This window comes from Pongo abelii, chromosome 17 (genome assembly GCF_028885655.2).
Source record: "Pongo abelii isolate AG06213 chromosome 17, NHGRI_mPonAbe1-v2.0_pri, whole genome shotgun sequence".
Lineage (NCBI taxonomy): Eukaryota > Metazoa > Chordata > Mammalia > Primates > Hominidae > Pongo > Pongo abelii.
In genome coordinates this window covers 60114544-60136064 of record NC_072002.2, presented here as the reverse complement: position 1 = coordinate 60136064, position 21521 = coordinate 60114544, and the positions used below count along the sequence as shown (strand labels likewise).

Genomic DNA, 21521 nt, shown 5'->3' with positions numbered 1-21521 from the left:
TTGCCTGGGCACCAGGGTTTGTAATGCTCTGCGGCCCGACTTGCCCACCTCCCCGCCCCATGACACCCCTTGAAACTACTGGTCAGGCCACGCCATAAGTGACAGGTGGACCCTAGTGACCCAGACTGACCCCTCAAGAAGCAAGCACTGGGGAAAGGAGTGAAAGCCACCCCATCCCTGTCCCAGCCCCAGCCCTGGCCCCACCAGGCAGTTTACAGAGGGGTGGAGACTCACCCTACCACAAAAACTGCTTTTTTTTTTTTTCCCCTCTTCCTGTTACAGTACCAGCTGGCCGCCAGCACCTGCTCTCTACATGGCTCCATGTTCTGCTTTTCTCCACCTCCTTAACGCCTGACCGCAGCTGTCTGCCTGCTCAGGGCTCCCTGCATGGCTGTCTCAGTGGAGCTGCTTTTCTACGCCCACTGCCTGCCCACTGGCTTGTCCCCTTGCAACAACTGCTGTCATCACCATTTCCCCCAACTTCCACCTTCTGCCCCCATTCCAGGCCAGCCCTTAACCCCATCCTACCTGCTCACAGGGCACACCTGCTGCTTCTTGCTGGGGCCATGCTTCTGACTTCTAGCCAGCTCTGCCCGTGTCTGTGGTGCCTGACTGAGATCAGCATGGTCAGAGGGGCTCTAGACAACCCCCTGCTCCTCTTTTCTAGGGCCAAGGCGCTCACTCAGCGGGCTTCTAGGTCTATGGCCAAAGCAAAACCTTGCTTTTGTGCTCAGCCTACTGAGCCGGATGTTACTGGTTAGTGGTTTTCTTTATCTAGTCTTCTTTGTGGTGCAGGGTGAGCCCCCAACAACAGTGAGAAAGAGATAAACTTCACTTTAGAGGATTCTCTGTGCTGTCTGTGCTCCTCCTGCCTCAGTGCCCAGTGCTTCTCTCTGCATCTCATGGCAGGTCTACTACCCCTTATGCAAACCCACCTGGGGACTGAGGATGGGGACTGGGGGTTAATGGAGGGCTGAAGAGTGACTCAAATTAGAAACAGTTGGGGTCCAAGAAATACGCAGCACGGTTGTTTTCCTGCCCCAGCTGCATGTTAGAATCACCCCAGGAGCTTTAAAAAATTACCTGTGCTCAGGCCCATTGCTGGCTTAATTGGCCTGAGGTAGGGCCTGGCATCAGAATCAGAGGATCCTGATCTAACCAAGAGTAAGAACCTGTGCAACGATCTCTGGACCTGGATCCAGCCACATCTGTATAATCTGAGAGTTTGTTAGAAGCTCAGATTTTTGGTTCCACCCGGATCTAGTGAATCCAAATCTTTGAGATTGAGGCCCAGGGATTTGTGTTTTAATAAGCCTTGCAGATGATTCTTAGATGCACAACCAGTGCATCTATTCTTAGATTTGCAACCAGTGCATTACAATATACAATGAAAGGGAAATAAATCAGTGGAGGCAGCATCCTATTTCTAAGTCTATCTCATGGGTCTCAAAGTATGGGCCCCCTATACCCGCAGCATCAACATCTGTGGGGAACTTGTTAGAAAAGGAAATTCTCAGGCCGTGCCTTGGGTCTACTGATTGACAGTGTTGGAATAGGGCCCACTAACCTGTGTTAAATAAGGTCTCTAGGTGATTCTGATACATGCTCGAGTTTGAGAACTACCAATCTGCCATCTATCTACCTGCCCCTCACCTGAGACCATTACATAGTTTAAATGTCTGAATAACAGGCTCTGTGAGGAAAGGATGGTTGCAGAAGACTGTTTGCAAAAGAGGCTTGAAGTTATTGCTCATAAAATGATGGAATGCTGAGGGCTAGATGCTGTGCACTACTCTGAAAAGTTCTTTCCCTGAACCCTACACATGTGTTTTGGAAGGAGGCTACAGGCAATAAGTTCTGGAGGCAAGTCAGTTGGCCTTGTTGACAGCCTGTGTATCTGTTATAAGGATGTTGTGTGCGTGAAACAGTTTTCAAATTCCAGCCAATAGAGTCTATTCTCTCTACGGAACTTATTCTGTAGAGAGAATAGAAAAGCAGCTCCTTTGAGACAGAGGGGTAGGAGGGTGTTTCAGTCAATTACTCAGTTACTATTTCTCAGGGCTATTATGTGCCATCAATGGGCTAGTTCGAGGAAGGGGAAAAAAACAAAAACAAAAACAACTGTGCATGTGTGTGTGCATGTTTGTGTACATATATGTAGCACACATTCTGCTCCACCTATTTAAAAAATTTTCCCAACAATTGAGTTAATCATGTGCCTTGGTCCCCAGCATATCTTCATGGGCCCATGCGAGGCCCCTGTCTGGGATATATAGGTGTGTATGTCCTTTTATTTATTTATTTTTTGAGACAGAGTTTCACTCTTGTTGCCCAGGCTGGAGTGCAACGGTGCAATCTCGGTTCACCACAACCTCTCCCTCCTGAGTTTAAGCGATTCTCCTGCCTCAGCCTCCTGAGTAGCTGGGATTACAGGCATGCACCACCACGCCCAGCTAATCTTGTATTTTTAGTAGAGTTGGGGTTTCTCCATGTTGGTCAGGCTGGTCTCGAACTCCTGACCTCTGGTGATTTGCCCGCCTTGGCCTCCTAAAGTGCTGGGATTACAGGTGTGAGTCACCGTGCCTGGTCCTGTCCTTTTATTTTTATACCTCACTCCATTTTCTGTCTCACCTTCCTGTATACTTTGTTTGTTTGTTTGTTTGTATGTGTGCTTGTAAAACATGTGTTGGTGTCTTGTGTGCATGCCTAGATTTGTAGTTTGCTGATGTCTGTGATGTGAATACTCCCACCGTGGCCGGTTTCAAGCTATCAATGTGATGTCACTGAGTGGCAGGGGGAGAAATGTGCTCACTTGTGCAGTGGACTCTCAGGAACTGATGGAGCCGGCTGCAGCTCTCCACTGTTGGTGCTTAATTGAAGTGCTGGACTAGACTAGCTACTTTGGTATTCTGTAGACCTTGTATGTTTTCATAGGTCAAATTCTTCTACCCCATCTGTTTCTACTTTGCTTAGTATCATGGGCCAACTCAACTTGCTTTATAGGCGAGGATATTGAAATACTTAGAACAGCTGAAGGGTTTTATTAGTGGTCAATAACCAGAACAGCATGCATGTGAAGGGTTTTCTGCTCTTAATAAAACCAGATTATAACACTTTGGTGGAAAATGCATGAAAACTGGTGCTTTAATAATTGTATGTCATCATTTGGAGGTTCTGGGGCAACTGACCGAGCTGTGAGCATAAACAGCCTTCTGGTGAAATTCCTGGATGCTTAATCCTCAGACAGCACTAATTCCATGGTCATTAAAATACAGCCTGAGACCTTCTTGGCCTCAAGGTGTGATTGCAAACTCAGAGGTAGCCTCTGGAGTGTGACTCATTTGCTTTTTCTATGTGGAGGATTTGTTTCCACCCTTAAGTGCTGCATTTTCCTGGAGAAGTCACATGGGCTAGATATGATGTGGAAGAGAAATATGCCACCCAGTGCTCTTGGGCTGCTAAAAGATGGCCAGAATCTTGGGGGCAGACCAAGAAAAGGCAAACATAGAAATTAACTTTTTCCAAATGATGGATTTGGTTAAATGTAATTCTTAAAGCTGTGGTTATAGAGGGTCTGTCCCTGCCTCTCCTTCCCCACATTCCCTCTTATGTCCTCATCCCCATGACACTAAACTGGGAGCGCATGTGTGCTTGGAGGGTGGTGGGAGGCACCACTATGGCATTATGAGAGGTTCATTCCCCTCTGGAGAAGGGGTGGGAAGGTCAGGCCACATGGAGTTCCACAAAGAAGGTTTGTGGCTTAGGAGCTTGAAACTATAACCGGAGTGACTAAACAAGGGTTACTGGCCACTCAAGACTGGCTTGATTTGTAATTTGGGGGCACAAAGCTAAAAGACTCTACCCTAAATAGTGAGATGGGTTATTAACAATCTGTGCTTCAACTCAAACAGAAAACCATGTCCAAGGTCATTTCTGTGTAATTTACTCTATAAGCAAATCAAACCCTGTTCTGATGATTTTGAGCCCATCCTTGTCTCTTTTCAGGCACACGCTTGACCATGGAAAACCCCTCAAGTGAGCAATGTATGAACCTCTAGGTGAGCCCCATTTTAAGAAAACCCTGATGCTGATTTGCAAACTTAAACAGTTTAATGACAGTATGATTATGAATATTACAAAGGGAAACACATTTGTTTATAATATGATTTGAGTGTTGATAAAGATCAGTTTTCATCTGACACTTCCAGAAATATTTCTGTAATGTAAAGGAAAGCACATTGGCATTTTCAGTGAATTTAGGTTCCTAACCCCAAGTCTGGAGAGCATCTTCCCATGACTCAAGAATAAAACTTTATAGAACGTTAACATTTTCCTGCCTCTTCTTGGGTAACCCTTCTGTCCTTTACTTACAGTAATTACTTGTTATCATGCTGATTTCATCAGGTTATAGGAGAGAGAGAATAATCAACACTTCTGAGGTGGAAAGGACTTTCGAATCCCTCCCTGTCATGAAACTGATTAAGAAATGGAGGCGGAGAGTGGGGAAGGACTTGCTCAACCTGGTAGGGGCTCATTAGCAGCAGAGCTGGGGCAGAATCAACCCTCTTGCCTTCTGGGCTAACGCGCAGTTCTTGGTATTGTGTTTTGCCATATTAAATGACCGAGTTGTGTGATGACCATGTCACTGACCTCTATCCCTTTCTTGGTGACTTCTCTTTTTTTTTTTTTTTTGAGACAGAGTCTCGCTCCATTGCCCAGGATGGAGTGCAGTGGTGCGATCTTGGCTCACTGCAAGCTCTGCCTCCCGGGTTCACGCCATTCTCCTGCCTCAGCCTCCCGAGTAGCTGGGACTACAGGTGCCTGCCACCAAGCCCAGCTAATTTTTTGTATTTTTAGTACAGATGGGGTCTCACCATGTTCGCCAGGATGGTCTCGATCTCCTGACCTCGTGATCCACCTGCCTTGGCCTCCCAAAGTGCTGGGATTAGGCGTGAGCCACCGTGCCTGGCCGGTGACTTCTCTTTAAGGATGAGGCTTATTTCGCAGAAGAGGGCAAGTTCCTCCCAAAGGGAGCTCTTATGGGAAAACTAAGGGTATAAAGTCTAAACTAAACATATCTTTGATAAGTGTTGTGCATCTTAGAAAAGAGAGGTTCTGGAATGGTGACTACATACACGATTCTTTGTGTTTGGGGAGACATTCACAGAACAGACCAAAGGGAAGGCTAAGTGGTCTCTTATCCTGGGGATCTGGACTGCCTGCTGAAGCCTGAATTTACAGTGATGTGTTTTAGACAGGGAAACTTAGGAGACATCGTAGGCCTGATACTTTGTTATGATTGATGCCCTTCTGTTTCTCTCCTGGGACAGGTAGTAGATGTGGTTGGCCTCTGGGTAGGTGACTTTGCTGAGCGGGAGCTTGTAGATGGCGGGGTTGTTGGTCGTCAGGAGCAGGAAGGTGAGAGCTGAGAGACAGAAGGGCCAAGTGCAGGGCGGCAATCCAAACTGGAGAGAAAGAACACAGATAAGCCTTGGTCACATCAGGTGCTTGTGCTGTTTTAATCAGCCCTTATCAGTCACCTACAGCCCTGGGGACAGGAGGGACTGCTTTGAGGGCATTGATAAAGATACTTCATTGATGACCAATATAAATAAAATCATGCCAGTGCTATTCATCTGCATTGCAACAGGTGAATACACAGTCTTCAAAATGCAGCCACTGGGAACCCTAATAGTTGGGCTAATATGCCCTTATGTAGAAGTCATCTTCTACATTTAGAGGCTGTGTTTTGTCAGAAGCTATGTTTCTGGCCAGGTTAGACTTCTAACTCTAGGAACTATGGTCATCCTGTGTCTTCTCCCATCATTCCCTGTTGGAGAAGTGTCTTTGGCAGCCATTTGGTAGCTCAAGATGTTTTCTCTTTGGTCATACCTGATTGGACTAGAGATAGGCACCCGACTCAAACGCTCCTTCCTATAGGCAGGTGAAAGTGCCCTCTGCCAACAGAATTCCTCTCTTGAGAAGTTGAACTAAGAGGCACAGAGACTATGTCTACAGGGTTCTGGAACTGAAAAAACTGGGGAACAAACCAGGGATGGGTGGCCATTGGGGGATGTGTGCAGTAGAAGAAACCCATCACAGAGACACAGGGAAAGTGAGCAGAGAGATGGAGAGAGGCAAAGGTGTGTCATCATTGTCCTATGGAGCTGGAGACAGAGCACAGCTACCTTTCTTCTCAAGGGTTCTCCAATCTCCAGCTCTTTTTCTCATGATGTTGACCTGTTTTTATTTCTTGAGATGCTCTAAGGCTTTTTAGTACTCTTCTCCACTCTTCATTTGAGATAGCTTGAATGGATAGTTTGCTAACAATGAGTCTGCAACTTCAGTTACGAGGCGCATCAAATATGCCCCCTCTTGCCAAAACATCATCTTATTATAAGCAGTAAAAACCTCAGATACTACATGGGAGTAATAATGCCAGTCATGTGTGTGTCCAGAGATGGTACTGTTGGGTGGGTCTTGGGGAACAACAAAGACAGCCTGCTACCAGAGCTGAGTCTGTAAGGGGCACCTATGAGTGATGAGTTCCATTCAGCGAGTCTTCCAAAGCCCCACTAAGACTGCACAAGGTGTTTGGGCAGCACCCTTGGAGTCCTACATTGGAAAGGATGTTGGTTTGGATTTCCACAGACCCAGAACAGAATCTCAGCTCTGATCACCTTGTTATGGCCATTTAATCTTACTGAGACCTCAATAGTGAAATAGGAATAATAAAACCTACTCAGAGAGTTGGTGCCTCTAGTGTATACCAAGTACTCCATACAAATGATCCTAAATATGTGGTTAATATCATCAAACAGATGGCAGCATTGTTGAAGACATGAGGTTGTATATACATGTGCCACTTAGAAAACAAAAGAGTACAGCTCCTATGTGCTCTTCTGAGGAGGGCTTGGATGGTCCCATAAATGTCATTCAACATTTTTGTTTCCTGTTCCTCAATGACATTGTGGGAAATTCCTTTAAGGTGAGTTAATAGCCTGTACTTTTTTATATTCCGGAGAGTGGCCAACACAATGTCTTAAACACAGTAGGCAAACTAGGTACACTTGATTTTGTTTTGAAAGATGTCTAAATTGAATAGTCTAATCTGTAACTTCTCTGAAAACAGAGGGAAAGGCCAGTCATCACTGTAAACATCCATGATCAGGAACCATAGCTTCCTGTTTTGCATCTCTTTCAGTGATGTGTTCAAGGAAGGCACATGGCATGGATTTAGTGGATGAATGACTGGGTGAATGGATGGATATAGTAGGAGGCTGATAAAGCCTTAGGGGAGCCTCAGAGCCCATACTTCATGCCCTTATTCCCCCTCAGAGTTTCTGATGCTTCGCTATTCAACCCCAGTTCTAATACACCCTATTGTAGAGGCTCACTATCTTAGGGCTTCATTCATTCAGTATTGCTTGAGCACCTACTATGTGTTGAATACTATAACAGATACTGGAGATAAAGATAATATGATAAGGTCCCTGTTTCAAGGGAGAGGACTGGCTGAGGGTAGAAGAAGACCAATGAGTACTAGACTCATCACAAAACTGTACGACATTAAGTATTTAGCCGAGGTGTGCACAAATACAATGAGGCCCAGAAAAGAGATTTAGCTCACTGGGGAAGATGGGATAGTATCAGGGAAGGCAAATTCTACTGCTTAGAAAAATTCCTTCCTATGCTAAGTCCAAACCACCCATTTTCACTAAAGGTGAGGGATAGATTTAGGCAGGTGTTACTAGAATACCCACTCCCTCCTTATCTGCAGGATCACCTGGACTTCTGGTTGACCATGCAAAGTGTGCCCTTGTATCCTTATCTGACAAGGGGAGGCACCAGCTGCAAGTGGGGCTCTGAGCCCTCTGTACTGGGGTTGGGGGCCAGCATGGGCTCCTCCTGACCTCACACATCACCCTACACTGGAGCCCAGATGAGGAAGGGGTTCCCAGACTGTGGCCCATGACCTTAAGCCTCAGCTCTGGCTTCTCTCTTGCCTGGCTGGGGTTTGACTCCCCTTATTCTATGGAGGGGAGCTAGTTAGTTGCCGTGGGGCAAAGATATATGCCGGCTCACAAGCTAGCTAGGCAGGCACACACAAATTAAATAATAAAGATTTAAAAATAGTTATAGAGGATGATAGAAAGGAATTTGATTTACAAGATAATGCTCCTCAGATTTCCTCTAAGGAGCTCCTGGCCTACTGATGATAGGAATGGATTGGCCCACAGTTGAAATGTAAACTTCTGGGGCCTGGCTCCCTCTGCCTAGTGGGTACTGAAGTGAGTAGTGTGACTTGAAATAAGGGAGATGAACTGGGGAAGAGTTCTTAGAGGAGCGAGGTTTTCAGCAGGTTTGGGGAAGCCAAGAGGACACAAGGAAGGATGTAGGCACGTTCTGAACCTGTGTTGACTCACCACAGATAACATGTTAGCCAGGGCAGCACCCAGGTAGGCAGCAAACAGTGCTAGAAAAAAAAAAAAAAAGAAAGAAAGAAATAGACCAGTAACTATTTAATAGCACCTCAAGATTGCTCTACATATTCTCTTCCCATCAATTTTATGCCACAAATGCTATCTCTAAGATTTTTTAAAAATTTGAGTTATGTTTCCATTGCTTGGCAGCTTTAAAATTGTTAAATTCCATGCAAATGCCGGTGTAGCAAAGACGGCAGATGAACTTGTTAAAAAGGGCCAGAATTGAGCTGTTATGGTTCTCTTGGGTCCCACCACCTTGTGTTCCAGTAAAGGAACATTTAACAGCATAAACCATAAAAGAAAATTTTACTATACGGCGAAGGCAAGTGAATCCCAGAACTCCCTACTGGAATATTTCATCACAAGTTATTAACATAATATGGGTTTCTAGGGAAGAGCAGCATTCTGAAAGCTTGAGGAAGACTAGACATGCCCAGTGCCTTGTCGTATAGGCTCTACGGAAGGCATGACGAGGCTGGCCACTGGGAATGAGCCCAGTGCCGGCAACAGGGGAGAAGCTATTAAAATGTACTAGTGTAATTGGCCTTTGCTTCCAAACCCTTCATTTCTCACTGAGAGCATCCCAATTGTCCTTAGGATTATACTAACAAGAGCTAACCTTTATTAGTGTGTTATTGTGTGCCCAGCTAGTAGCAATAGTACCATAGCTTTCAGCATTCCTACAGTGTAAGCACTATTATTGTCTTCATTTCACACAGGAGAAAACTGAGGCTCAGAGAGGTGAAATAATATGACTGTTTGGCCTACATTTCAGTTGGAGAAGTCCCTTTTGTTTTGGAGGGGAGATTCAAGGTGGAAGAGTAGATGAGATTAAAGAATGAGTTACACGGCCGGGAGCCGTGGCTCACATCTGCAATCCCAGCACTTTGGGAGGCCGAGATGGGAGGATCACTTGAGCCCAGGAGTTTGAGACCAGTCTGGGCAACAAAGCAAGATACCATCTCTACAGAAACCAAAAACATTAGCTGGGTGTGGTGGCATGTGCCTGTAATCTCAGCTACTTGGGAGGCTGAGGCAGGAGGATGGCTTGAGCCCAGAAGTTTGAGGCTGCAATCAACTATGATCATGCTACTTACTGTGCTCTAGCCTGGGTGACAGAACAAGACCTCGTCTCAAAAAACAAACAACAAACAAACAAGAGAATGAGTTAAATGAGTTACATGAAGTGGAATGTGGGGCTGTCAATGGGTTTCATGGGTCACACCAGGCAGCTTATTCTCTGAGAGCGAATAGGAGCCCATGCCATCCTTTGTGTTTGCTGAATCCTCATTAATTAACATACATCATTTAACTAGAGATAATAGAGGTCAGCACTTACTGGACATTCCCTATGTGTCAGCATTATTCTCATCATGTTCACAAAGGATCTAATTTGATCCTGACAACAGCTGTAGGAGTTGGGCACTGTTAGTATCAGGCATGGAGAGTTCAAGCAACTTGCCCAGAATCACATGGCTAACAAGTGGCGGAGCCCCAGCCATCTGGCTCTGGGAGTGGGCTCTTAATCAGCCTCTCAGATCTGAGGTTGGAAAGAGAGAGGCAAACCAAGCACTACCAAGGCCCCAGAATAGAGGGGAGCCAGACGGCCTGAGTGGGACTCTGGGCTTGGTCTGTGAAGAATGGAAGACTCCAACTCCATCCATCTTCCCTGGGACCCAGAGCCAAAGGATTCATTCTCTCTCCCTCTTCCCCCTATTTTATCAAATTTAGTGTTGTTACTAGCAGCAAAACCCTCCGAAAACCCCGTGTGGGCTCCCGTGTGGCTGTAGGGCTTGCAGAGTCGGGAGAGAGGAGGAAGGATAGAAGAAAGAAGATGAAATGAGACATGCAGCCTGCCTGGGCTGGAGGGAAAACTGTCTGTCTCAGGTGATGTGCCGAGCAGGCTGTGGTGGAAGGAACCTTTGCAACAGGATGCCTGGCCACCTGGCCTGTCTTATCCATCACTGACTGTGTGATGTTGGAAAAGGGCCTAACTGTTCTGGGCTTGGATTTTTTTACTGGTAGAAAAAGCACTGGCTTCAGGAAGCAGTGTGGTGTCCTGCAAAGAGCACAGCCTTTTACAGTCAGGAAGACGTGACTTCAAGCAATGTATTTAGCTTCCTTTAGCCTCATTTCTCCATCTGTGAAATGGGGATATTAATATCATCCACACACTTTACGGGGCTGGAGGGAAGATTAAATGAGATGACCTGCACCAAGGTTTCACAGCTCCACCTCTGTGGACACTTTGGATGGGGCAATTCCTTATTCTGGGGGGCTGTCCTGTATATTGTAGGGTGTTTAACAGCGTCTCTGGATTTTACCCATTAGATGCCAGTAGCACTTTCCCCAGCCTCAGGTATGACACACAAAAATGTCATCAGACATTGCCAAATGTTCCCGGGGAAGGGGAAAATTACTCCTGGTTGAAAACCACCAGTGTAATATCTGACATAAATTGGGCATTTAAGATTTGTTTGTTAAACATGAATATCCCTTAGTGAATAAGTAGAACTTGGAGTTGGTAGCCAGGGATATCCTGTAATGTCCTTTCCCAGCTGGTATCCTAGATGTCCTTGTCCTCTGAGACTCTGGACAGAAGTTATAGCTCCAGGGTCTGGACGCAGCCACCTCCCCACTGGGCCACCTGCTCCGATCCTATGTGGAGCTCATGGGCCACTAAGAGAGCCTAGAGTGGTACAGTCTTGACTCTGAATCTTTAAAAATTTCAGGACTCCTTGACTTTTCATTTCTAGCATTCAGACTTTTAATTTTTAATGGGATGAGGCCCAAACAAATTTAATAATATAAATGATGACTGATTTTAAAGATCTCTGAGCATTTAGAATTTTTGCCATTGGGACATTTTTATGGAAGGAAGGAACTTAGGCATAGGTCTAGTTTCAGGTCATGTAAAAATGCTGGCCTATTAAGAAGTTAAAGTTAATTTAAATTAAAATATTCACAGTGACATTTATTTTCAGTGGGGCTGTTTTGTCTGGTGAAGGAGCTATCATTCCCTCCTGCTCTCACTGCCTCCTGGTTGCCTATCAATGGGCCCTACATGCAAGCAAGCTTGACTACGTGTTCCAGGTTTTCTAGATGGCCTCAACTTCTTCTTTTCATTGAACCTATACAAACATTTGTTTGTGAGGCTGAGTGGGCAGATCACTTGAGCCCAGGACCAGTCTGGGAAACATAGTGCAGCCCTGTCTCTACAAAAAAATATATATATAGAAATTAGCTGGGCATGGTGGTGCATGCCTACAGCCCCAGCTACTCAGGAGGCTGAGGTGGGAGGATCACTTGAGCCTGGGAAGTTGAGGCTGCAGTGAGCTGTGATCATGCCACTGCACTCCAGCCTGGGCAACAGAGTAAGATCCTGTCTCAAAACAACAACAACAATAAAACGCCCCTCAAACTCCACTTGTATGTGTTATAGACTGCTTTCCCATTTTTGGTCTATAAGTACATCACTGGATGCTTCCAGGTCTTTCTTTAACTTGTAGAAGGAGGTTTGACTCTACCTCTGCCCACAGGCAAGTCCTTTTACCTCCCTTAGCCTCAGGCAGCATGGCTACAAAATAAAGCTGGAGTTTTCAGCTTCTTAAAATGATAAAATGGAGTAATATTTGGAAAAGTATTTTGGTGAAAACCAATAAATGTCAGATATTATTACTGTGTAGTCTGTCTAAAAGTTCAAGGATCCACCTACAGGGGCTTAAAATTCACTTTAGTGTATTCTCATGTTTCCTGAGATCGTCAGGCCCATTGGCACTTTTGGGAGATGATGTGACTCAGTTTCCTTGAAGCCAATGTGTGCACCTTGATTTATCAGAGGCTTCTGGAACAGACAGAGGTGCCATGATGGGAAAGGGGGTGGGGAGTTTAATGAGTTGGGACTGAGGAAGACCTAGCTTCATGTCTCAGCCTTGTCTTTTACACGCAGTTGAGCCACTTCACCTCTTTGACAGGGCTGGGACTTGGGGAGGTGAGTGAAGCAACTGGGGTGCAAAATTTCAGGTGGCCTTCACTCTCAGGGTCACAGGGATGTGTCAGGGTCATCACCTGCTTGGCCCTGAGACTAAGCACCTCCTTAAATTTTGCATCCCAGGTGTCTCCCTTGTCTCACCTTAGTCTTGCTCTTTGACACAACTTTTCCTCATTTGCAAAATACGAATAGTAATACCAACCTTGAGAATTAGTGTTAAGGTAGAGATGAGGTATTTAAAGTGCCTACTTTGTGGTGGGTGTTAGGTGAATGGCTACCTTTTATTTGGGCAATATGACAGCTACTTTTTTTTTTTTTTTTTAAGTAACTATAGTGTGCTGGCCTTAGGTTGGTGTAGCAAAAAGTAATTTTAAGAAGAGCAAATGAAAAAGACAGCAGCTTTACCCTTCATATCTTGTTTAGAGTTTGTAGTCACTGTCATAAAATGCAAAAGAAAATATATCTACAAATTATCTTAAGGAAACAAATATATGGCTATAGCTGATCCAGAACATCTTCCCTAGCAAGAATATTTGGAAAATTTTTATTATAAATTTATTTTTAAAAATAAGTTTATATAGATAATGTTCACAGAGTCTATGGATGTATTGAAATAGAACTTCTGTTTTAAATGTTCTGCTCAAAAGGAGTTTTGTTTGGTTTCCATTCATATAACATCAAGAAATAAAGGATGTTCAAGGATGAGGACATACAACTTGTTACAGTCGATCTAATTTCCTGGGACTCTGAACAAATACATAACAAACGGGTCATTTGAAGGGTCTGTGGTTAATGTTTGAATGCTTAAGATGAATCGCTGTGGATGATGTAAATCACCCAATTCCATATTGAAGGAGTAACCTGCATAAGAGTTGCTCAGTCAGTTTGCTCTAACCCCTGCCAGGAGAGTAGCAATCACAGGAGACAGCCCAGGAACAACAATCAAACCTCCACCACCATCTTCATGTGACTGAATGTTGAGTATTCAGTGAAAATAGTGTTTAATCTATTAATTACTAAATAACCATCAAAAACAGTTTTATGTACAAATCCTTTTACAAATCCTCTGTGGGCAGTACTTACCGCAGGCGATGGCGAGGAGGTGCGTCTGCCAGGTGATGACGTAGAACATGCCTCCTATTGCTATGCACGCAAGGGCGCTGTTGAAGCCACACAGGCCGAAGTAGATAGAGTCAAAGGGCGTCGCAATAGTGAGTGCTGTGACAGAAGGCAGGCATCAGGGTTGGGTCTAGGGTCTTATGGGGCCCATCTGCTGGCCCTGAAACCTACCACAGTCCTCAAAGCCCAGAGCCAGTTATCTTCTTAGGTAGTTATACAAAAAGGACTTCTGGCTTTATTCTGTGAAAAAACATCTAAAGGAAACAAACGGCCATAGAGTCCCATGAATACTAGCAGTTAAGGTGGCATGGGTTGAAAAGATTCTTTGAGTAAGGACAGAAGTCTGATTTAAACAGCCCAGAGAATATCCTTCCCCTGCCAAGAAAGAGAACCTCTTCTTCTTCATCGATACTTTAATTCTCTAATGGAGAACAAATCTTTCTTGTTGTCATTGCAGATGACTTAACATGTAAATATATCTGGAAGAAACTTCCCCCAAACTTTAAATTTATACTAAGGTGTAAATGACTAACACCAAAACCTTTCTTGAGGGCAGCTGTGGCTCAGGGGAGGATAAAGGGACTAGATCAAAAATGGAGAAACAGGGTACAACAGAAGGAGGGAAAGTTCACAGGAATCAGCAGGTGGAGTGTTGAAGATGAGAGTCGCCATTTTATTTGGAGCCGGCCCCAGGCTCTAACCCCCTCACAGCCCATGGAAGTGAGGACACAGACCTGCTAGCATCCCCATGGTGGATCCAATTGCTGCGTGCAAGCAAATGAGAGGTGAGGATATGAACAGAGCTATGAGGAAGATGCCTCCAGTCCAGGGGTTATCACAGCCGTACACTTGGCCAATTCCAATGGGGATGGCTCTCAAAAGCTGTAGGCACAACAGGAGTACATGCTCATTATGGAGGCAAAAGAGACAACTTGACCTTGGCTGCAAGAGACTTGACACCGAACCCTTCCCGCTAACATTTTGCAACGGATGTCCAAGATTTTTATCTCTATTCAAATAGGTTAACTTTAACAGGAACAAAAGCTTTATTATCTTAATCTTGACTTCTTAGAACACTGATGGATTAGGATGTTGAGTGTCCTTTATTTAGAAATATGAGTGTGAGGCATTTATTCCCCAGGGAAGAGAAACTGAAAACCTTTCAAGGTAGGTAGAAAGTTTTCAACTTTACTATTGATTAGAAAAGTAATATATGTCTGATCAAAGTTGGGGTTTAAAAACCCTTTGTGAATCTTTTTTTTTTTTTTTTGAGATGGAGTTTTGCTCTTGTTGCCCAGGCTGGAGTGCAATGGCGTGATCTTGGCTCACTGCAACCTCTGCCTCCCGGGTTCAAGAGATTCTCTTGCTTCAGCCTCCCGAGTAGCTGGGATTACAGGCATGTGCCACCATGCCCGGCTAATGTTGTATTTTTAGTAGAGATAAGGTTTTTCCATGTTTATCAGGCTGGTCTTGAACTCCTGACCTCAGGTGATCCACCTGCCTTGGTCTCCCAAAGTGCTGGGATTACAGGCGTGAGCCACCATGCCTGGCCGTGATTTTTTTTTAAAGCTAAAAAGATGATGAGAAGGTGAAATATTAGACCAAAAAATGGCCCTGTGTGTTTTCAAGTACATGTTTGGGGTGTGATTGTGTTACTGAGGTCTGGAGGAGGAACTCGACTAGTATCTACAGGAGCGGCCAGGAGAAGGTAGTATTGCCCAACATCTGCTGTTTTGATTAGTAAACCCCCAGGGCACCCTGCTTGATTCCGTTCTCCATCTGTCTCGGGCTGGTGGGGCCTGTCTGTGAATGGAAAAGCACTTGAAAAAGTCTGGTGCCTTGTGGGCACCTGCACAAGGGTCCTAGAGTTTGGGGAGAGGATCCTGGAAATGCCGGCTTCCCCAGCCACAGGGACTGTGTTTTGGAGGGTCTGGCCAAGGCCCATGGGCAGGAAGCTGAGGAGAGGCAGTGTCCTGGGGCGAGTCCGTGTATATAGATGAAGGCAAGGACACTCTTCTCTAGAGAACTCTTCCCTCTGGGCATGGTGGGGGAGGGAGATCCTGCAGCTCAGGGGCCCTCACGCCACATTGAGTGTGTACAGGAGACAGGCTGAGTGGGTTAGACTTTGGGCTCAGTCTCCTGTTACCCAGGGCAGAGAACAGAATGAGGGCTCTGGCCTCACCATGCAGGGCAAAGGGAACAGGCACGAGAGAGTTGTACACACGGAAGCAGCAGTATGGGCAGTTTTGTCCTCAGCCAGTTGCACCCTTCAGGGGGCTCTCAGTGGTCACAAGAGCAGAGGAACCCGTGGGGACTCAACATTGCTGGGAAGTTTAGACACTCCCTCTGAAATTCACCACTTATTTATCAGAAACTCAAGGCTCTAATTTTAAAGGTCAAAAAGACAAAACATATGAATCATTGTCATAATCCATTCAATTGGCCAGAAAGTTACTTCTTAAAGAACAATGCCACAAAATTGAATTTTTCTTTCCTGGAACGTTGGTGGAGTGGTGGTGGTGGTGGTGGTGGGTCTCAAGTGTTTGCACAGGATTATTCATTTTTTTCCATTTCTATAAAATTTCAAAATTTCTTCTTAACTGAAACTGTGACATACAGAATGTGACATCTGAAATCTGCATTTTCTAACATCATTTCCCCATACCATGCCACTTAGAGCAAGTTTGTCTCCAAAAGATATTAATTGGGTAGACTAAGAATGGGCAGTTTAAGAAGCTGAACTGCCAGCACAGCACCTTTTCTTGTTTCTGGTCCAAGAAGGTCCTCACACACACAAAATTATCAACAAGGATGCGGCTAACACAAATAGTTAGTTCTCAGCCAGGTGCAATGGGTCACGCCTGTAATCCCAGCACTTTGGGAGGCTGAGGTGGCATGATCGCTTGAGGCCAGAGGTTTGAGACTAGACTGGGCAACATGACAAGAGCTGATCTCTACAAAAAAATACAAAGAATTAGCTGGGCCTGGTGGCACATGCCTGTAGTTCCAGCTACTCAGAAGGCTGAGGTGGGAGGGTCCCTTGAGCCCAGGAGTTTGAGGCTGCAGTGAGCTGTGATTGCATCACTGCACTCCAGCCAGGGTGACAGAATGAGACTCTATCTCTGAAACAAAAACCCCAAAATCGAATAGTTTTCTTGCTAAATACTGGTGCTTCTCAGTGTAAATTCAGGGCTCTTTCTACTATACCATGCTGTTGCTTACTGTGGAAGGCTAAGATAAACGAGGCATTATTATTTCAGAGAAAGTTCCTTCAACAAGCCCAAGTGACTTTGTGGTCAGATGATGAGTTGCCAATAACCAAGTCTCAGAGTGAGCGCCAGACTGTGGGGCCGTTTCGTGTAATGGAAAGTAGGAGGGCCTCGGAGAAAACGTGCCTAGTTAGATAAGGTGGCTGGCTAGTAGGCACATTTCTCTAGGCTGACTTAATGCTGTGAGTGCAGCTTCTTATTAATCACCTTGGCTGACTTCCAGAGGTCAGGATTATATACAGAATACTTATTAAAAAAAAACAACTTTAAAAGCTCTGTTATATGTTTCTTAATGAAAGAACACCTGTGCTTTAAAACCAACAGCGTGGTGTAGTAGAAAAAGCCCTGAGTTTACACTGAGAAGCACCAGTATTTAGCAAGAAAATGGTTTGATTTTGGGGTTTTTGTTTTTGTTTTGGAGATAGAGTCTCATGGAGTGCAGTGACACAATCACAGCGCACTGCAGCCTCAAACTCCTGGGCTCAACGATCCTCCCACCTCAGCCTTCTGAGTAGCTGGGACTACAGGCATGTGCCACCAGGCCTAGCTTTGGCAAGTGAAGGGAATAAACTCTGGAGGTTGGAACAATGACTTCTTAAGCCAACAGATGGTAGCATGATGTGTACGACTTGAGTGATTCCGTGTGATTCGATGGAAGAAAATGCACAATGCAAGCTGTAAGCCTCAAAAGGACTTTTTAAACATCCACAAAGAGCCCAGTCCTGGAAGTCAGGAGGCTGAAGTTCTAGTCTTGACTATGCTCCTCCCTAATTGGCTGTAAGACCTAAGGCAGGTCTCTTAACTTGGCCTCAGTTTCCTTCTCTGTGCTGTCATAGGGTGGGACCAAAACTAGCCCTTTTTGCTCTCAGAAGTAGAAGAGGATGGCAGTTCATGAGATATGTATGTAGAATGCCTGGTACCATGTAACTGTTAACAATTATTACTTGTGGATGTTTCCGATGTGCAAAATATGCAAATGACATGAACATCCAGTGTGGACAGACACTGCCCTTCCTCCTTCCATGATACGTACCAAGGGCACTTGGACCTCTGACCAGGTGATGTTGGGCATGGCAGATGCAGGCTGCAGCAGCGTCGTGGGGAAGAAAAGGTTATAGTGGCCCGTGGCTGCCAGGTACAAAGTCACAGTGATATTGAAGGGCAGTGTGAAGACTGGGAGGTCCCACTTGCTGAAGATGGTACCCAGGGCGCTGGAGAGGATGGGGCTGATGGCAGAAGCATGAGAGATGCTGGTCAGGAAGCTGCCTGGTCGTAACACTAGACTGTGCTGCAGTGGGGGCTCCCTGTGCCTTCCTAGAGAAAAGCAGCCTGCTGGGTATTCTCTGGAGCCTGACTGGCCCTGAGCAGGTCTTTCCCTGGGCCTCATCCTCCCTGCGCAGTGACAGGGTAGGGCACCCAGACTCAACTTCAGAAGGAGATATAAGGCAGGCAGTCTCAGAACTTCCTTCAGGAATCCTATAGCTCCATCCCCAGGCATCAGGTTGGGGAGGCAGAGGGGAGGGAATCACATTCATTCAACAAATGTGTTTTGAGTGGCCATGTGCATGGGCTTTGTGGCCAGGGTGCCCTGTGTTTTCTCAACATGGGGTAGAGCAGGCACTGAGGGCTTCCCCATGGCTGGGCCTTCAGCCTACCCTGGGAGGTGGTCTTGGTCTGCTCAGGGGTCCCAAGGATTTAGAAAAGCCGGGGTGGGGGAGGGTTGAAAAGATTTCCAGAAACTGACAGGACCCTATAGTGCAGCTCTTAACCAATGTGGGCCTCAGTTTCTTTCTCTGCACTCTGGCAGGTTGAGACCAAAAACCCTTTAGATCTTAAAAAAAAAGAATAATAAAGGGTGGTTGCTAATGGGATACTGTGTATAGACCTAGCATGGGGCTACCATAGTATAAACTTAGTTATTATTCCAGTGGACATTTCTGATGTGCAAGCTAAATACATGCCACTTTTGTATCACGTTTAGACAGACAGTCATGGGGTTGGGATGAAAAGGTTGGTGGCCTTTGATATGAACCCACAACCCTTCAAAAGCAAACTTACCAAGACATGGACATGATGATGACGGGGAGCAACAGCCACCAGTAGTAGTCACCTTTGTCTGAGAACACGGCCATCAGCAGCCCCACCAGCACCCCATTGTAGCCGTGAAGTCCTGCCGCGATGGCCGACCTGGCAGGAGAGGGAGGGGCAGGTGGAGTAGGGGCTTCCCCAGGGCCTTTTACATTTTCCTATTGAGTCAGATTCTTTTTACCTGGGGCCTGACTACACACACCTTCAAATAGACCACGCTTCTGGGAGTGGGGAAACAAGACAACCCTATGAATCCTTCGTATTTCTCTAGAAATATGTTGCTATGACAAAATAACCAGGGAACAGTCATTTTTAGTTATCAGTGTCCTTATTTTGAGGATTTCTGAGCTGGGAAGAGGAAGAATGGTCCCCACGGGGAGTGACTTCTTGGCTGCCTGCTTGGACCCTGAGCCTCTGGGACTTACTTGTCCTGACTCAGGATGAGGGCTGTCAAGGTGGACATGATGGTACCCAGGCAGCCTGAGATCGCCCACCAGGGGTTCTGAACGAAGAGGCCGAGGATGATGAGGATGCCGCTGAGGGGGTTGTTCACAAACATCACTTGAGACGTGCCTCGGAGGACCCAGTCAAAGAACTGGAACACTGGGGACTTGTCTGAAATGGAACCGGGGCAGGAAGTAAGCAAGTGCTCAGTGTGGGCAGCCCTGGGTGGGCAGGCGGAGGGTGTGAGGGAATCTGGATATCGGAAGTGGGTTTGCAGGAAGCCAGCCACCTGCTGTCACCTGCCACCAAAGTCGGTAAACAAGGAACCCAAGAGAGCATCTGACAAGAAAACTCTTGAGACCCATCGCCAGCCAGATGTGACCTTCAGGTTGTTTTTCTGGCAGGGGGGATTAGGTACCCTGAGCTGTCTTTGCCCCCTGTGGTGGTACCATGAATTTTCAAGAACATATTCTTGCTGCATAGAGGGCATTAAACCCATGGGCTGAGTTCTGGAAAGATTGCTAAAGAGAACCTATTGGCATGGTAGACACAGTTCTCCCATGAACCATCCAGATGGCGTTTTTCTAGAATGCTGGCTCTAGAATCCCAATGCGAAAAACACCTGTCTGCAATATTCAGGTGGGATATTTGAGATAGCAGAAGTGTTATGTTCAGAAATGAGAGCTCATGAGCTCACACTCTTACATGTATTGCTATTTATAGTTCAAGAGGCTGTATGTCTGTTACAACAGCAAAACTCCCAGCTTCCAGGAAAGACCACAGTAACAGAGTGCAGTCCAGTCTAAGTCTAGTCTATAGGGAACCCCCATGGCAATGGGTTTCCTGGGGATGGGTGGAGGTGAGCTTTTTAGGGTCAGGGTCAGTGTTGTTCTCATAGAATTTTACCTTTGAGTCCCTCTCCACACTCCTTCATCTCTCCTGTGATGTAGCTGAGGGCTTTGCTGACCCTTTTCCCACCGGCAGCCATGGAACTCCGAATCCAGGATGTCTTGGAGATGTTTGTTTCCACTTTTACCTCAGAGCTCTCCTCCATGGTGTCCAGATCCTGTCCAGGACAGAGATAGGCAAGAGTCTCCCACATTCGGTGGTTCTTACACTGATAATTCATGTTTTTGGTCACTCAGGGACCAAGTAAGATTGTCATTTGGTATTTAATTAAACTGCTATTTAACCTCCCTGTTTCTGTAGATTAGACTGTCTTTTGTTTGACACATGACCTCATCTAATAGGTTAGCTACGGCGAGGCACAATAAGATAACATCTTTACTCTCATTCTGTGGATGAGGACTCTGGCAAGTGGAGGTTCTCATTTTCAAAGGTCAAGGTCAAACAGTAGAACTGAGATTAACCACAGATTTTTAGTCTTTTTTTTTTTTTTTAAACATTAATACTCTTTCCAGAAGAAATGGCTTTCTCTCTGGCATGTCTAGTCTTTAAGATATAACTGTTCATAAACATAAGGGTGTGAAATTGAACATGTGAAGATTCTGGTTTTGAAAACAGGCACCAGCTTATTTCCTAAATGCTTGAATACTGGGTTTAAAGGAAGCCTGATAATAATTCAAATACACGGAATATGAAAAGTCACAAAGTAAACTGTGAAAGAGACATTTTTGTCCCAGGTAATTACATTTCAGAAAATATGAATGCAATAAAAGTTTGCCTAAATCGGAGAACCTTGTTTACGGCTCTCAGCTCCCTCATCTGCTGTGGGCTCTGTGACTGCAGGGCGCTGTCCCTGATTCAGGACACTCAGTACTCACAAGCAGCTCGACTGTGGGCTTCCGGTATTGATAGGGAAACGGGTCTTTGTTTTGTCTCTCCTGGTGTTCGCCTTTTCCAAACACTGAAGTTAGAAGGAAAGAGCACCATCAGTTAGGACACCTCTACTCTGGCACCTCAGAAGCTAATGTCCTGCAAGGCTCAAGAGGTGTTAAGATAATGCAGTATTTCCTTTTCCTACTGAGGAAGCACAGAATCATGGGGCCTTGCAGCTCGAAGGCTCTTTTGTTCTTTTACTGGTCATGGATCCATCTGGGCCCTCGCTTTGGGGAAAAAAGTATACATCTTCATATAAACAGTGCATTTTACAAGCAATTTAGG

General features: G+C 45.6%; 1 protein-coding gene across 2 annotated transcripts in view; it reads right to left on the bottom strand.

Annotated features, from left to right (window-relative positions):
* Positions 1-4092: 4092 nt before the first annotated feature.
* SLC14A2 (solute carrier family 14 member 2) overlaps positions 4093-21521 on the bottom strand; it is a 472590-nt gene continuing 455161 nt past the window's right edge. For both annotated transcript variants that reach the window (XM_024235951.3, XM_024235952.3), the window contains 9 exons: positions 21182-21264; positions 20304-20463; positions 19379-19568; positions 18924-19052; positions 17899-18091; positions 14331-14478; positions 13561-13695; positions 8427-8476; positions 4093-5465 (listed from right to left, as the gene is read on the bottom strand). In XM_024235951.3, coding sequence (XP_024091719.3) covers positions 5265-5465; positions 8427-8476; positions 13561-13695; positions 14331-14478; positions 17899-18091; positions 18924-19052; positions 19379-19568; positions 20304-20463; positions 21182-21264 — 1289 coding nt within the window. In that variant the 3' untranslated portion in view covers positions 4093-5264. The remainder of the gene's footprint in view (positions 5466-8426; positions 8477-13560; positions 13696-14330; positions 14479-17898; positions 18092-18923; positions 19053-19378; positions 19569-20303; positions 20464-21181; positions 21265-21521) is intronic.